The sequence below is a fragment of the Sciurus carolinensis genome, chromosome 11 (assembly GCF_902686445.1).
Source record: "Sciurus carolinensis chromosome 11, mSciCar1.2, whole genome shotgun sequence".
NCBI classification, from domain to species: domain Eukaryota; kingdom Metazoa; phylum Chordata; class Mammalia; order Rodentia; family Sciuridae; genus Sciurus; species Sciurus carolinensis.
The window spans coordinates 13078458-13094534 of record NC_062223.1 but is presented as its reverse complement, the minus strand read 5'-3'; the positions used below and the strand labels follow the sequence as shown (position 1 = coordinate 13094534).

General features: G+C 52.9%; 2 protein-coding genes across 3 annotated transcripts; one reads left to right on the top strand and one right to left on the bottom strand.

The window, feature by feature from the left end:
• Positions 1–710: 710 nt before the first annotated feature.
• Positions 711–12418, top strand: Best1 (bestrophin 1). Of its 2 annotated transcripts, XM_047517324.1 has the most exons (11): positions 1805–2336; positions 3368–3555; positions 4752–4846; positions 5323–5556; positions 6104–6258; positions 6647–6724; positions 7058–7210; positions 8541–8621; positions 8894–9045; positions 10597–11223; positions 12101–12418. In XM_047517324.1, the coding sequence occupies exons 2-11, from the start codon at positions 3404–3406 to the stop codon at positions 12117–12119; spliced, it is 1746 nt and encodes a 581-aa protein (XP_047373280.1). In that variant the 5' UTR covers positions 1805–2336; positions 3368–3403; the 3' UTR covers positions 12120–12418. The 2 variants fall into 2 exon arrangements, with proteins under 2 accessions (XP_047373279.1, XP_047373280.1); XM_047517323.1 differs by lacking the exon at positions 1805–2336 and adding an exon at positions 711–814 and having other exon boundaries at positions 4752–5556.
• Positions 12419–12654: 236 nt separating this feature from the next.
• On the bottom strand, positions 12655–15159 carry Fth1 (ferritin heavy chain 1). Its single transcript, XM_047517325.1, is given in 5 exon segments — positions 12655–12886; positions 12889–12982; positions 13075–13200; positions 13476–13622; positions 14889–15159. Coding segments are annotated over 5 exon segments (513 nt in total). The 5' UTR covers positions 15003–15159; the 3' UTR covers positions 12655–12854.
• Between the last annotated feature and the right edge of the window lie 918 nt (positions 15160–16077).

Genomic DNA, 16077 nt, shown 5'->3' with positions numbered 1-16077 from the left:
GTCTCCCCGCTCCCTCTCAGGGCTCTACAGCTGCAGGTCAGGGTCAGGGAGATGACAGTCTTTGGGTTGGTGGTTGGTGAACCAGGTTTCCCAAAGTCAGCTAGTCAAGGGCGCCCTCTAGGGGCAACCAGAGGGGAGGCCCAATGGCAGGATCTTCATTTATTCTTTACACAGTGAGTGTCCCGGGCCAGGCATTGTGCCAGACACAGGTTTAACTAAGAATATATGTATTGATCATCTGGCAGGTGGAAAGTTCTACCCAGTATGCATTGGTGAAGAGGAAAGACAAGGTAGAGAAATAACCCCTGGCAGCTGCAGTCTCGGCCCAGATTGTGCATTGGAACTACCTGAAAAAATCCTACTCTTGAGCTGACAGAGTCTGCAACTGTAGGGTAGGGCACAGGTACTAGTGATTTGTCGCTGTTCCCCTGGAAATGCTAATCACTGGGCAGGAGAACGCTGGCTTGGAGAGTTCAGAGTTCGCTAACGCTTTTGTCATTCATTATTCTCACCTGGCCACTGAGGCACAAGTTATTGTCCCATTTTGCAGATGAGCATACTGAGGCTCAAGTCAACTCTCTCCCTTCCCTGTGCTTTCTTTCTTTCTTTTTCTATTTTGGGGATCGAACCCAGGGGCTCTTAACCACTGAGTTACATCCCCAGCCCTTATTTTTTATTTTGAGACAGGGCCTCTCTAAGTTGCTGACCTGGAACTTGCAATCCTCCTGCCTCAGCCTCCCGAGCTGCTGGGATTATAGGCGTGAGACACCACGATGGCTCCTTTCCCTGTTTTAGACAAGGACGTCCATGGGAGGTGAGGAGGCAGCAAGTACTCCTGCAAGGCTGGGCCCAATCTCCTAGAGAGGCTCCCATGACAACAATGTGGCTTTATTGCCTGCTGTGATTGGAAAGGTTGCCAAGGTCATTGCCAAACAGGTTTTTGTTGTCCTCTCTGTTGTCCCTCCACCCCACCCCCACCCCACCACTTCCCCACTCCAATCAGGGACGGAGAATTGTAAAGGCAAAAGTAGTGTGTCCAAAAATCTCGCAAGCTCAGCATCATTAACACTTAGGGAGTAAAGTCCAAGAGGTGGACAGGGAGGGAGGAGGTGAGGAAGGGAGGGAGAGTGGATTTATTTTAAGACTCAAGGTCACTGTTGTAATTGGGGCTTCTGGAAGTGTGGTCCCAATACCACTCACATCATAATCCCCTCAGTACCTGATAAAAATGCAACATTTCCAAGGGAACAGAGTTAGACTCTGGAGAAAGATCCTGAGATCTCCTGCACGTTTAGTAAACACTGGGCAGTTCTTGCCACCACTGAAGACCAAGAGTCACTGCTGCTTGGAATTCTGCTCTTCTCATTTAGCAATATAATCTGAGTAGATTGGTAGATACTCATCATGCCTAGAGGCTCAAAAGGGCGTAGGAAGGGATTGATGTATTAAAATATATGAGATCAGCTGCTGAGATTCTAACCAGCAGCCTCTGGGGATCTGGGCACACTCTCCCATTTTGCCCAGGCTGGCTAGAAGCCAGCGGCATAAAGGCCAGGATGGCTTTGTCAACTCCCCGCAGGCCTGGTGTCCACGCCTGGGCTCCCAGCCCAGCCCAGCCCCTTCTCCTTCCCTAGCTGTGAAGCACCTACAAACAGGTCCTGCCAACCAATCACAGCCTATGACGTCACCAGCAGCCAATCAGAACTCCTCACCAGTATAAGCAGAATTCTGTCACTCTTACGGAGATGATGAAATTCCAGTGCAACACCTCCCTTTTCAGACAGGGACGCTGAAGCGAAAGAGGAGCAGAGTCCTATCCAGGGTCACCACGAAGGTCACGGCAGACTCAGGGCTAGAAGCCAGGACTTCTTACTGTAGCCCGGTGTTCTTTCCGCAGCTCCCTGGGGCCTGGACAGAGCCTGCCTCCCTGGGTAGCTCCTGGAAAGCAAAGATGAGGCTCAGCCCTGTCCCTAGTTTCCTTGCAAGACCTCAGGGGTCGGATGCTAGTGGAGCAGATCCCTCGACCTCTGGATTTTAGGGCCACGGTGCCCCAGATTCCTGCTCTTAGCTCGACCCCGCAGGAAGGAATTAGAGGGTACCTGGCCAGGCGGAGTGGGCGGCTGCTTCTGAGCAGATTATAGGGCGGGACCAAGACAAGGGCTCCTTTGTGGAGGCCTTGGCTTAAGGAGTCAAGTGATCCGCTCAGCACACATGTACGTGGGCAGTACCAGCCTCCAAGTGTGGCCCGGGGCACAGGCTATAGGGTCTCGGACAGTCCCACCAGTCCAGTGACCAGAACTTTCAAGGGATCGTCCGACCAGACTGGAGCCCCGCCTGTGAGTAGGGGGTGCCCCATGTGGACAGGGCTGGGACTTTGAGGGCCCACAGGGGTGGATGATTGTCCTCGAGTATGTGTGTGATGTATACAGAGTACAGGTGCAGGTATGTGGACTCCCACACTTCTGTACAAAGACCCTTAGGTGGGAGTGAGTTTGCTGTGCACCAGGCACAGAGACACAGTTTGTGGATGCATCAGAACAAGTGGGGGAGGATGGAGAGCCAATTGCTGCTTCAATAAATTTTTATTGAGCACCTGCTATGAGAACACAACAGGAACTTCCATTTGGAGGAGGAAAGAGGCAGCGAGCAGCGGGTTTCTTATATAATCCATGCTCGAGTAGGGATAAATGCTAGGTGGAAAAGTCAAACAAGCTGGGAGCACACTGCTGGTAGCAATGAGACACTATTTCTAGTAGGAGGACCATTGGGGACATCCTTGCTGAGATGTGGTGAAGTGGGAATGAGTCATGCAATTAACTCAGGAAGAGCATCCCCCAAGCAACTGGATCAGCAGGTGGAAAGGCCCTGGGGCCAGCACTCAGTAAACATTATTGGAACATCCCTGCCAATCAGGCTGTGTTCCGGGAACGGGTCACCTGCAGTGAACCGGGCTGCCTGGGTCCCTTTCTTACTTCTCATTCCACAGTAGTTGAGGGAGCTTGGGGAACAAGAGGAGCTCAGAACACTGCCTGGCTCAGAGGACCCAAGCCCAGTGTGGACGCTGCTGTTATGTCTTTGTCACAGTGCAGAAGTAGGGCACATGCCCTCAATACACAGACCTGCCGTGTCTTCCCTGCCAAGGTTGGGGGCAGCCACTTTCTTGGCTTCCCACCTCCCGCAGGCAGTCAGATTTGGGAGGGCCTTGCAGATTATCCCACCTCTCCTGCTCCCAGTGTCCAGGTGAGAGAGCTGAGGCCCCTAGCAGGAAAGTGTCCTTACTAAGGTCACACGTGAGTCCCAGTCCAGAACTAAGGCCTCTGATCCTCCCGGCCCATCCCATCTGTGTCTCTCTCTGCCTGCTCACCAGGACCCAAGCCCACCTGCTGTAGCCCGGTGCCTGGCCATGACCATCACCTACTCCAGCCAAGTGGCCAATGCCCGCTTAGGCTCCTTCTCCCGCCTCCTGCTGTGCTGGCGTGGCAGCATCTACAAGCTGCTCTACAGCGAGTTCTTCATTTTCCTGTTCTGCTACTACACGATCCGCTTCGTGTATAGGTACAGTGGCAGGGCTGGGGACAGGGCGAGGACCTGGGAGGGCGGAGATGGATTTGGAACTCCTCAGGGCCTCCCAGTGCACTAGGGGACCAGTGTGCCAGTCAACTATGAATGTGAACTGGGGTCAGGGCCAGGACCTGGAGGCCGGAGCTGGGGCCTGGGGAGAGAAAAGAAATCAGATTGAGCGGGAGAGTGCAGGTCAGTGGTAGAGGGCTTGCCGAGCATTTGCGATGCCCTGGGTTCAATTCCCAATACCACACACACACACACAATCAAACTGAGGACAGCTCAGCTCAACCCAGGACTGGAGCATCTCAGACACTTTGCTCCAATCCTGGGAGGGCCCTGGAACTCAGGTCTTAGTCCCACTCTGTCGGCCTGTCTTACTGAATCCACACAGGCTCTCAGGCCTACACTGAACATTAAACACAAAGCCACACCCACACCCACATGTGCATACACATACATACACAGTTCATGTATACAAACATATAAGCATATTTCAATTAAAATGTTTAAACAATAAAATGTAGGACAGAGACCTTTGCAGAATATACGATAGCACTTTTAGTTGAAAAACCCTTAATGACTACAATGGATTGAAAAATATCAACTACTAAAAGTACGTCTTATTATGGTATTAGGGATGGAACGCAGGACTTTATATTTAATAGGCCCCTAAATTTCTGAAGTGTATACTCATAACAAAGCTTGGTATTTATTTATTTTTTTATTGGTACTGGGAATTGAACCCAGGGGTGCTTTACCACTGCGCTACATCCGCAGCCATTTTTATTTTTTATTTTTAGACAGGGTCTTGAGAAGTTGCTTAGGGCCTCTCTAAGTTGCTTAGGCTGGCCTTGAACTTGAGATCCTCCTGCTTCAGCCTCCAGAGTTGCTGAGATTACACCCATGTGCCACCACACGCAGCCCACCATACTTTTAAAAAAGACCAAACACTCTGTTTCAACTTGCTTTTCAACAACTGTCCCTGGGTTCCTTTACAAGGGTCAGTGATGCCTAAAACGGACCTACAGCAAGTCCTTCCTTCCTTTCTCTCAGCCAGGGGTTAGTCGAGACCTCCTCTAGCCTAGCCGGGTTTGTCCTGGCTCAGGCCAGAGGTGGCCTGGCCCGGGCTGGACCTGGGGCCAGCCTCAGCCTCCTCCTCACGGCGTCCACATCTCCGTGCCCCCCAGGCTGGCCCTCTCCGAGGAACAGCAACTGCTGTTTGAGAAGCTGGCATTGTACTGCGACAGCTACATCCAGCTCATCCCCATTTCCTTCGTGCTGGGTGAGCGCCCCCTTCCGGCTGTGCGGGGTCCCGTGGCCGCCCCAGGCGCGCGACAGACCCAGGGCAGACCAAGAGGAGCTGCGAGTGAGAGAGGCAGGCCAGTGGCAGGGGTGGCTCTGTGCAGTCCAGGGTCACGTGCAGACTGCACTAGGGAGACTAAAGTTAGACGTGGGGGAGGTCTTCCTGCTGCTGCCACTCCAGACTCGGTTTTCCGGGGGAGGCGCGGGAGCCTCTGCGCAGGAGGGGAGCGGGAGGGAGCGGGCTGCGGCCGCTGGCAGGGATCCGGGCAGATCACCCTGGAGGCTCTCGCGCCTCCGTGCGAGGCTCCAACTGCCTTCCCTTCCCGAGAGCCTCCCAGGAGCGCCGGGGCCGGGCCCGCTCGCATTAGAAAGCTGGAGAAGCCGAGGCATCACCCGGCGCTGGCCTCTGGCCACAGCCCGGCCGCTCGCCCCTCGTCCTTCGCCCCTCCTGCCCAGGTTTCTACGTGACGCTGGTCGTGACCCGCTGGTGGAACCAGTACGAGAACCTGCCGTGGCCCGACCGCATCATGAGCCAGGTGTCGGGCTTCGTCGAGGGCAAAGACGAGCACGGCCGGCTGCTGAGGCGCACGCTCATCCGCTACGTCAACCTGGGCAACGTGCTCATGCTGCGCAGCATCAGCACTGCGGTCTACAAGCGCTTTCCCACTTTGCAACATTTGGTGCAAGCAGGTGGGCGGAGCCAGACCGGGAGTGGCAGGAGCGAAGATGGGTGGAGCCAGAATCCTCTGAACTTGAGCATTGGGTCGGGGGAGACCTGGGGACAGAATTGCACAGGTCAGGTGCTTGAAGGTGGGATGAGGCCAGAACATACCCTCGGGTGACAGGGGTTTGAGGTAGGGCCAAAGATCCTTGAGGGCTAAGGGAAGGGCTGGGGACTTGGGAACCGATGAGGTACTAAGGTCTTAACCTCCCTCTGCCCGTCTGGTCCTCATCTCCAGTTTCCTGTCCGGGGGTGTGCGACATCCGTCTCTGGCCTCCCCCTTGCCCTTGCCCATACCTGACCTGTCTCTGATGAATAACACGTACTTCTCCCACATGCTCAGTCCTTAACTGCACGTAGTAGGCATCCAGTAATTTTTTGTTGAAAGCAAGACAATAGCAAAGGAACTCAACCTAAGGTGCCCAAGGGCTCAGCAAAGCTTGGCCTGGTCACCTGGTGCTGGCCACCTCTGCTGCAGGCTCTCCCACCTGCTGCCTTCTTCTCTCTACTCTGCAGGTTTTATGACCCGGGCGGAATACAAGCAGTTTGAAAAATTGAGCTTACCACACAATATGTTCTGGGTGCCCTGGGTGTGGTTTGCCAACCTGTCCACGAAGGCCTGGATTACAGGTCGCATCCGGGACCCTGTCCTGCTCCAGAGCCTGTTGAATGTGAGCCCACTACACGGGTGGGGCTGGTACACAGTAGGGAGGGTTGTGCCCCAGTTAGAACAAGGTTTCCTACAAAGGGAAGGCTGGGACCCTGGCGGTTCTTCCCAGAGCCTGTGTTGGGGTGGAGGATCTTTTCCAACAAGTTTCTACAGCCCCCAGGGTACCCTCTCCCAAGATCCCTTCAATTCCCTCTGTAAGTGAGCCTGTGAGGTCCTGGTTCCTTTTTGCTAGATGAGGAGACTGAGCACAGAGAGGTTTCGTGAGCTGCCCATGACCACAAGGTGGGGCTGGACCAAGAAACCAGCCCCTGGGTATCTGGGGAAAGGGTGGGGATGAACCTGGGGAAGCAGCCATAGTCAGAACCCCCTCGTTTCCTTGTGTTCCCCAGGAGATGAGCACCTTGCGTACTCAGTGTGGACAGCTGTATGGCTATGACTGGATCAGTATCCCGCTGGTGTACACACAGGTGAGCCCTGGACTGGCGAGGCTACCCTTTGGGAAATGAAGGCCAGGAGGACCTAGGAAGCAGACTGACCTAGAGGCTGAGCAAAAGGGTCACCCCAGGAGTTGAGTCTCCACTTTGAAAGTTCTGTCTAGAGCCACGTTCAAAGCACCCAGGCTCTTGCCTGGTGCAGCCCAGCAGAGGCGGTGTGATCACACCTGTTAGAGAGCAGAAAGCAGAGACCCAGCACACTAGTGCGAAAGTCAGAGCAAGGTCCTAGACTCCTAGTCTTGGGAGCTTCCTGACCCTGGGGTTCCTGCTAGTCCTAGTGCCACCTTCCCCACCCCCTCCTCCCAGGTGGTGACCGTGGCAGTGTACAGCTTCTTCCTGGCTTGCCTGGTTGGCCGGCAGTTTCTGGACCCAGCCAAGGCCTACCCAGGCCATGAGATGGACCTTGTAGTGCCCGTCTTCACGTTCTTGCAGTTCTTCTTCTACATGGGTTGGCTGAAGGTGAGCCAGTGCAGGACTCACCGGGCTGGGGATGTGGCCGGAGGGGTCATGGCCAGCAGCTGCCTGGGACGAGGTGTAGAGCCAGGAAATGAGGGTAGGGCTCCAGGCCCGGCCACACCCGTGTTCTTACACAGGAGAAAGCTGGGACCCAGACTGCAGTGGTACTTGCTCGAGGTCTGTGCCTGCTTCCAGGGCTTTTCCCAAGGACAAGCGTTTATTGGGCAAGAGAGACACAGGGAAAGCTCCGTCAGTCTAACCATTTGGTGCCCCTCAAGAGTGTTCTTCCATGTCTGTCCAGAACGGGAGGAATTCATGGAATAAGGTGGCAGTGGCGGGCCCTGCTGGTCCAGCAACTTCTCACTGTCCCCACTGATTTGGCTCAGTCCTCCAATTTGCCCCCACTGCTTACTACAACAAAAGCCGTGAGGTTGACCACGCCCCCTGGCTCTAGAAGGCACCTTAATCCCTCCTCTCCTTAGCACCCCAGGACCCCTATTGGAATAAGTGCTGTCTGTCTCTTGGTCTTTCATTCTGTCTGCTTCCTACTCATTCTCCCTCCTCTCCTTTCTTCTTTTATGTATTTGTTTTTGGTAATGGTGGCAGGGGACTCTCTTTCTCCCTCTCGTCCTTATCTCTTTCTCTCTCTCTCTCTCTGAGATAGACACACACACACACACACACACACACACACACACGTGCCTATTTCCCCTGTATTTTTCCCCAGTTATCTTTGGTTTCTAAAGATCCAACCAGGTCACACCACTTTCATGCTTGAAATTGACCAAGGTGCCCCAGTGGCTTGCAAGATGTCCCCTGGATCCTAAGGCTGCTCATCACCTCTCTGGGGGACTTGTCAGGGTATTTTAGGGGTTAGCATCCAGGAAACTGGCCGCCTAGACTACTCTTTAAATCAACACAACCTCAGCATGTATCTCAGTTCCATTAACAAATAATGAGTAAGTGAATGTTTGAAGATATGAATGAATGAATGAATGAATAAGCAAAATTCTGCAACTCCAGGTAAGATATGGGAGATGAGACAGAGGTGGTGACTCAGCTGAGTGACACATTTAGGGACAGCTGTGGTCTTCAGGGAGGAGCTGGCTCAGGAGAATCAGAGAGGTTCAGGGTCCAGAGAGCAGGGGCATATGTTGTGGGTGGCCCCATCTGTGGGGGGCTAGTGCCTTATGCTGTGGCAACCGCAGACAGTTGTCAGGCAGGAAGGGTGTCGTGGGGGTGTGGAAATGGCAGGATCCAAGGCTTGAGGGAGGGAAGCAAGAGATTCAAGGAGCTCTACCTGAAGGCCCCCAGAGTCCCACCCTTCCCCAAGGTGGCAGAACAGCTCATCAACCCTTTTGGAGAGGATGACGACGATTTTGAGACCAACTGGATCATCGACAGGCACTTGCAGGTATGAAGGGAGCCATATCGTGGAACCAAGGAGGGGGACCCTGAGGCTCTGCAGGGAAGTGTCACAGGGAATCCTCCTCCCCCGCCACACCCCACTTTGCAGCCGACCATTCACTTACCAGTCTCACCTCAACTTTGGAGGTTGCAGGTAGGCATCAACCTCTCCATTCGCAGGCAGGGAAACTGAGGTCCACAGAGAGGGAAGTGACTTCGCCAAGTCACCCGGCAAGTTGACCTTTCCCTTGGGTTTCCTCCTCTGTTCCTGGTGACCAGGTTTCCCTGCTGTCTGTGGATGAGATGCACCAAGATCTGCCCCCGCTGGAGCGGGACATGTACTGGAATGAGATGGAACCTCACCCTCCCTACACAGCGGCTGCTTCCCAGTTCCGGAGACCCTCCTTCTGGGGCTCCACGTTCAACATCAGGTGGGCAGTGCCAGGGAACTGGGTGGGAAACATCTCGGGTGCAGGGTTCTGCACACATCTTAACTATTTTTTTCCTTGCCAATAACCCTGCTTTGTTAGTTTCCAGACAATTAAGTACAGAAGTTCAGAGGGGCTATAGGTTGCCCAGTTCACCATCACGTAGCTAGCAAAGGGCACATCTAAGCCAGTTGTCAGGTTCCACCCTGTGCTTAACTCTCAGCTGAGCTGTGACAGGACTCCTTAGGCTAGAAGGGCTCTTGGGAAGCTCTGGTACTCTCCTTCCTCATCTGGAGTTGGAATTTGAGGCCCAGAGAAAAAGGGAATTTAAGAGCAGCCGGTGATCAGTGATGCAGTGGGACGTTAGAACTTACTTCTTGCAAACTCGGGTGTTTGGATGGAGAGCAGAGTGGGGTTCTCTGGGAGAGGGGAGGGGCAGCAAGCATGTCCAGGCAGAAGGCAAGGCCACCACAGGTACTTCCTGAGTAGGTTGTCCTACAGAGTAAAAGCCCTGGACCCCCCAGTAACCAAAGCTTCCCCTGCACAGTCCCATTTCCCCGAGTGGTCTGAATCTCTCCTGGTTGCAGTGGGTTGGAGGACTGTCCCAGAAAACCCTGTCCCTGGGATGACAGAGAGGGCTTTGGGAGTGTTTGGCTCATGTCAGGATCCATATCAAGGTCCTTGTCCACAGTATCCAGCACTGTTCTCTCATTGTTCTTTTAAGAACCAAATAGCCTACTAGGCTGTAATTAGGATGGCGTCCATAGCTAGTGTGAAGAAGGGCTGGAAAAGCCATCAAATGAAGGCCAGTGACTTGTTTCACTCAGGAACATTTCTGGAGGATGAATTTGAGCCCTACATTTTCTGTATCCCTGCATCTGAAGGTCAGGGTGGGGGAAGGTGGATAACAGAAAAATAGGAAGGAATACTCAAGTTAGCAAGGGAGCTCAAACTCCAACCCAAACCCTGGGATGCCTTGGAAAAGGATAGAACATAAGAGCAGAGGTCATCTTTGGCTGCCTGGAAGGCAGTGTCCATCTAGGCCTGGGGTTAAGCCTTGGAACATGGGAGAATTTGGAGGTAGGAAAAGGCAAGTCCCTCTCTGGCATAGGTAAGCTCTGTTGCAAAGGTCTTGGGCCCCAAGAAGCGGCCAGGAAGCCAGTCTTCTCTCATGGTGGATGCTGTTCCACACTTGAGAACACATATCCCTGGCCTTGCCTGTAGTCACTCCTAGGCTTCATCTGAAGCACGCATACTGGGGACCAGTAGTTCTGATGGTGTAGAGTAAAGAGGCTTTAATGGGAGGGAGCCAGGGTGAGGAGGAGGTCCTTAAATGCCAGGCGAGGGGGGTTGGATATTAACAGTAGGCAAGAGGGAGCCGAAGAACTGTGAGGTGAGCTGGGCCTTGAGAGACTCACTGGAGGCGCAGGACAGGTCAGGAGAGAGGCAGAGCCGTGGCATCACGCGCAAGGCTGGGACAGAGGGAGGGAAGGAAAAGTAAGGTCAGGGTTTGGTCCTTTGTCCTCCCTACTCAGCCCTCAGTGTCCTTTCCAGTCTGCAGAAAGAAGAGATGGAGTTTCAGCCAAATCAGGAGGATGAGGAGGACACTCACCAGGGCGTCATTGGTCACCTCCTAGGGCTGCAGTCCCATGACCACCATCCTCCCAGGACAAACTCAAAGACCAAGCTACTGTGGTCCAAGAGGAAGCCCTACCTCTACGAGGGTCAACCTGGTAAAGCCAAACAGAACTCTGGGGACCAGGAAGACCCCAAGGCCTGGAAGCTCAAGGTGGTGGATGCCTTCAAGGATGCTCCACTCTACGAGAGGCCAGGCTACCACAGTGCCCCACAGACACCCCTCAGTCGCACACCCATGGTCTTCCCTCCAGAACAGTCGGCACCCTCAGGGCTTCATGGCCTCACAGGCACTGACACAAATGACCAAAGCCCAAGTCCTGTGACTTCTGGGGCCAAGAACCATTTTGAATCGCTCCCAGATGATGGGTCCTTGAGGGAGCACCCGGAAGTCCATCATGCAAGGAGGAAAACTGTTGAGTTTAACCTGCAGGACATAACAAAGCACCCTGAAGATCATCTCAAAGGACATTCGGAACGTTTGCCAAGCAGTATACACACGATACTCAAAGATCATGCCGCTCCCCATCACGCCTTGGAAAACAGGTCTGTTCGCCCAAACCAGGGTCATGATATCCCCATGTGTGCCTCCTCATCCCCACCCCAGCTTCCCTTGCTCTGAGCCTAGTTTCCCATGGGTTCATTACTGCCAGAGTATGGGGGAGCTATGCCCTGACTGGCGGGGAGCATACACAGGAGCCCAGGAGTGTTGGGGGGGGGTGGGGGGCAGGGCTCACACTCATTTCACCCAAGAGATTCAGTCACTAGACTTCTCTGGGACTCACAGAAGGAAGATGAAGTTAGAGAGGAATGCTGGAGGGAGGGAGGGTTGGCAGGTTAGGTTTGACGTGCAGTGGGGGCTGATAAAAAACGAGGCAGAACCTGACTCACTGCCCAGTGTTCAGAGATGGCAAATGATCACTTGCCCAGGGCCCTTCATGTTGGGACCCAATCACTGGAAGAAAGGGTGGCAGGTGCTGCCTTACCCCCAGAACTGGCAGATGGTGAGGTGTTGGGGAAGACAGGATCCAAGGTCCCCAAGGTACATCTCCTCACTGCTTTGGAAATCTCACAAAAATAAGTCCAAATTTCACGCTTCCTGAAGCTCCAAACTGCCCCAAACCCAAGGTATTTCCCCTTATTCAAGATTTTTTGAATACTTTTGCCCACTTGGAAACATCCTGCTCTAGCCCCAATCACATGAAGAGGAAGTCTGGCTTCTTCCCATTTTTACATTCTCAGTTTCTTTTGTGGTTACAACACCCAATTTTCTTGCTTCTAGGGCTAGACAGGAACCCTCACAAATCACGGGTACTTAAGAATGCTATTATAGATGGGTCTCAACACTTGCCCTGCAACTACAGAACTGTCTTGAAATTAAGTACCTTCCATACTCATATCAACTTTCTCAAATTCTCAATAGGGGTGAAACGAATTCCTAGCCTGTATCCCAAGGGGAATGCTTCACCAGCCTGGTCCTCACCTGCCTGTAATCAACGGGACACTGATCCAGTCATGCCCACACAGTTGTCCACACTGGAGTATGTTCCCATGACAGCCAGAACTAAAAAGCTGGCTTAATGGATAAAAAAAATGAACTAGTCCAGAACCACTTCAGCCTATAAATGTCTTTTTATACATAAAACCTGTACAAACTAGAATGAACCACTGGAAACATATAACTCAGAATCAGGAGTCCTCAGTCCCAGCTGAATTCAACACACCCATACCTTGGTATCTTTCCTAAACTAAGGAGTCTAATAAATTCAAGTATTCTCCTAAGTCTTTGTTTAGCAGGATTGGTATTGAACTGTGACGCTTATGGAATCTTATTTATTTATTTATTTTGTGGTACTGGGAATCGAACTCAGGGCAAGCACTCTACCAGCTGAGCTATCTCCCCAGCCCCGCTTATGGAATCTGAAAAGAATACGAAGACAGATTTCTGGCCCATCCCACAAATTCAAACACAAGAGCTGGGTACCAAATTTCTTTATTTGAAGGAATGGTACAAATTAAAGAACGTTAAGTGGATGTTTTGGTACAATTTATAGAAAAGGTGAAGGTAACCCCAACATGCATGCACTGCCTTGGTGACCAGGGAAGTCACTTCCATAGCTATGGGAAGTCAGCCTAAGGTTTAGCTGTCATTATCACTGTCTCCCAGGGTGTGCTTGTCAAAGAGATACTCTGCCATGCCCGACTCTGGGGCTCCCATCTTGCGCAAGTTGGTTACATAGTCACCCAATTCTTTGATGGATTTCACCTGCTCATTCAGGTAATGAGTCTCAATGAAGTCACACAACTAGAAAAAAGAATCAGAAGTTTTTGGTTAGCGTTCCCAGCCCCAATGGCCAGTGATCCCCTCCACTTACCCCCTGGGCTTCCAATACTCACGTGGGGGTCATTTTTGTCAGTAGCCAGTTTGTGCAGTTCCAGAAGTGACTGATTCACACTTTTTTCCAAGTGCAAAGCACATTCCATTGCATTGAGCCCACTCTCCCAGTCATCACGGTCTGGTTTCTGAAGGAGAGGAGGTTAGGTCAATTCATCTGCAGTCTCTACCAATGGTTGCCCAAGTTAGCAAGCTCCTAACAGCTAACCATTGTGCTTTGGCAAATGGCCTGTTTAAGTCTGCCCCGACAACAGCTTCTGCTTTAACATTCTTGCCCACCACTGCTTTCCTACTTTAAATGGCAGGTCTAAAATGGCACAAAAAACAGAAGCTCAGTCTGTCACCATTTTATAAGTTAAGGGCAACTGCTAGTCTATAAGACATCCCTGACACCCTTGGTTACCTTGATATCCTGAAGGAAGATCCGGCCACCTCGTTGGTTCTGCAGCTTCATCAGTTTCTCAGCATGTTCCCTCTCCTCATGAGATTGGTGAAGGAAGTATTTGGCAAAGTTCTTCAAAGCCACATCATCACGGTCAAAGTAGTAAGACTGAAAGTGCAACGTGAAGATGTTAGGTTAAGGATTCCCAGAGGCAAGTAGTTATAAACAGTAGGTAAAAATGCTTGCTGCTACCCAAGCCTGCTGATCTCAAAGCACAGCAAGAAGGGGCCAGTGCCTTAGAAGGGTCGAGGTGTTCCTGGGTTGAACTCATTAATTTCTATTTTAAAATAGAAAACTGAAACTTGATCCTTTAAAGTTTATGTCTTAAAGGTTCCTTTAGAATATCACAGGAACTGACTCCAGCAGAATGTCTTAAAGATCTGTTATTAGTGTAAAGGAAATTTCTTAAGCCAGGGCCAAACATGATTGAAGCAAGGGTGCTGGAATATTTACTCTATTTTCCCTCTCCTTGATTAACCACAAAAACAGTTTGCCAGCTGTACAGATTGCTGACCTATAAAGCACCACACCACATGACAAGTGAGGACAATATATTCTTGTAATTATATTACAAGTAGAAATCAAAAATTTGATTTCCAGTTTTAGACACTAACTCCTACTACTCAGCCTTAAGTAAGGAGCAAACAGATTCCACTGGGTGGAAAACTTCCTTGCTCAATAACTGTTGATGGACTTTATCCAGAAACTACAAGTTCAATTAATGGGTCACAACTCCACGACTGTCTGGCACAAAAAGGATAAGGCATTAAGTAACCAGAGGCAAGTATCCCAAGGCGCACGGTCGGATGACACTTCCATGGCTGCAGAAAGGGAGATTTTTAGCGATAATGCTTCAACGCAAGTGGGTCTTCGAGATAAGCAGAACAGAGAGGTGGAGACCGCTGTTCAGAAAGAGGCCGGGGTAAACCCACAAGATAAGCTACTTTGTATCAACCCCAAGGTTGCTGCTGCTGCTGCTATTCGACACCATTACCCAGCAGGCCCCGCCATTGGGTAACCAGGGGGAAGGGAGCTGGACACCCAAGCAAACTGAGGGACCATGGATCACGTGATCAGAGGTGGAGGTAGAAAAAGGAAAGCAGTGCAAAAACCCACTTTCCTAACCGCGAGGCCGATGGTACCGGCTGCCAGTCTCTTTGGAGAGGGGTTTGCAGAGGCGAGCCTTGTCTAGGAGGGCGCCCTCCCAGGGGCTGCTGGAAAGGGCCACCTGCCCAGCCTTTCTGCGCCAGCCAAGTCCTGGGAGACCTCGCGCAGCCTCCATTTTCCAGAAGGGCGCACGGAGGCGGGGAAGCCCGCGGCTGGCCACGCCCCCGCTGCCCGCCCGCGCCCCGCCGCAGGCCCGCGGGCGCTCACCATGGACAGGTAGACATAGGAGGCGTAGAGCTCCAGGTTGATCTGGCGGTTGATGGCGGCCTCCGAGTCCTGGTGGTAGTTCTGGCGCACCTGCGAGGGGGACGCGGTCGTCATGGCGGGCGGCTGGGAGGCGCGGCGGCTGCGCGGCGCTGGAGCGGCGGCGGAGACCTCGGGGTCCGAGGGCGCTGTGAGTAGGTGGCGAAGGGCTGCTGGCTCTGAGCGGCCGGCCGGGGTGGGGGTCGAGCGCCGGGTTCCGTCCAAGCACTGTTGAAGCAGGAAACCGCGGCGACTCTCGGCGAAGAACGTCTGGCGCAGACTGCGCCCGCCTGGCTCTTATAGCGGGACTCGGCGTCAGGATGGCCCTGGCCAATCAGCGCCGCCGGCCTGCAGAGCTCCGCCCCTTCCTGTGGGCGCGCGGGCGGGGCGGGGGAATTGGGGTGCTGGCCGGCCGCCCCCATCCTTGAGCCCCGTGGCGCATTCAGGCAGGACTTGCAGCAAAGGCTGTGCCTGGCGCCGGGGCAATGAGGGGAGGCGTCTCTGAGCTTTTGGGGTCCGTTTAGTGGGGTTAAAAGGGAGACTGGAGGAGGGACGGGAAGCCCACCTTGGGGCCCCGGCTCCCGTGGAGTCCTGGGGCTTGGAACCAAGGAGGCAGAAGGCAAGGGAACGGGGTGATTCTTAGCTCCTAAGCCAACACCTAGGCTCTCGGCCAAGGGCATGTTGTTAAAAATCTTGGCCGAGGGGAAGCAGTTACCACATCCCGAAGTAATTACCTCGTAATGCAAAGTGGAAAATGGAAGATGGAAACGTGGGCTGGGTGGGTGTGAGTCAGATGTTGGGATGGGAAAGGGCACACTTTCTCCTCCTCAAAGTCTGGGAAAGAGCACAATCGCGAAGTGGGGGCCCACAGCCGGTTTCGGGCCTGTCCTACCCTTCTGATCCCAGTGACCATGGCATCTTTTGCTGAAAGCAAATATGGCTCCGAGTGCAGTTTAAACAACAAAGGCTGGGCGGGTCGTGTTTCCCAAGAGCCCGCCTTCCTCTGGGAGTCCCCCCCGGAGTCGTGGGGCTGAGCCACCTGGGTTTCTGAGAAAATCTGGTGACGCTTCAAACTCAAAGATAGATCTCCGGGTTATAAAGAAAGGAGAAGTGACTTGGATCTGGAAATGAAGCTGATGCTCAGGCCTTTTCA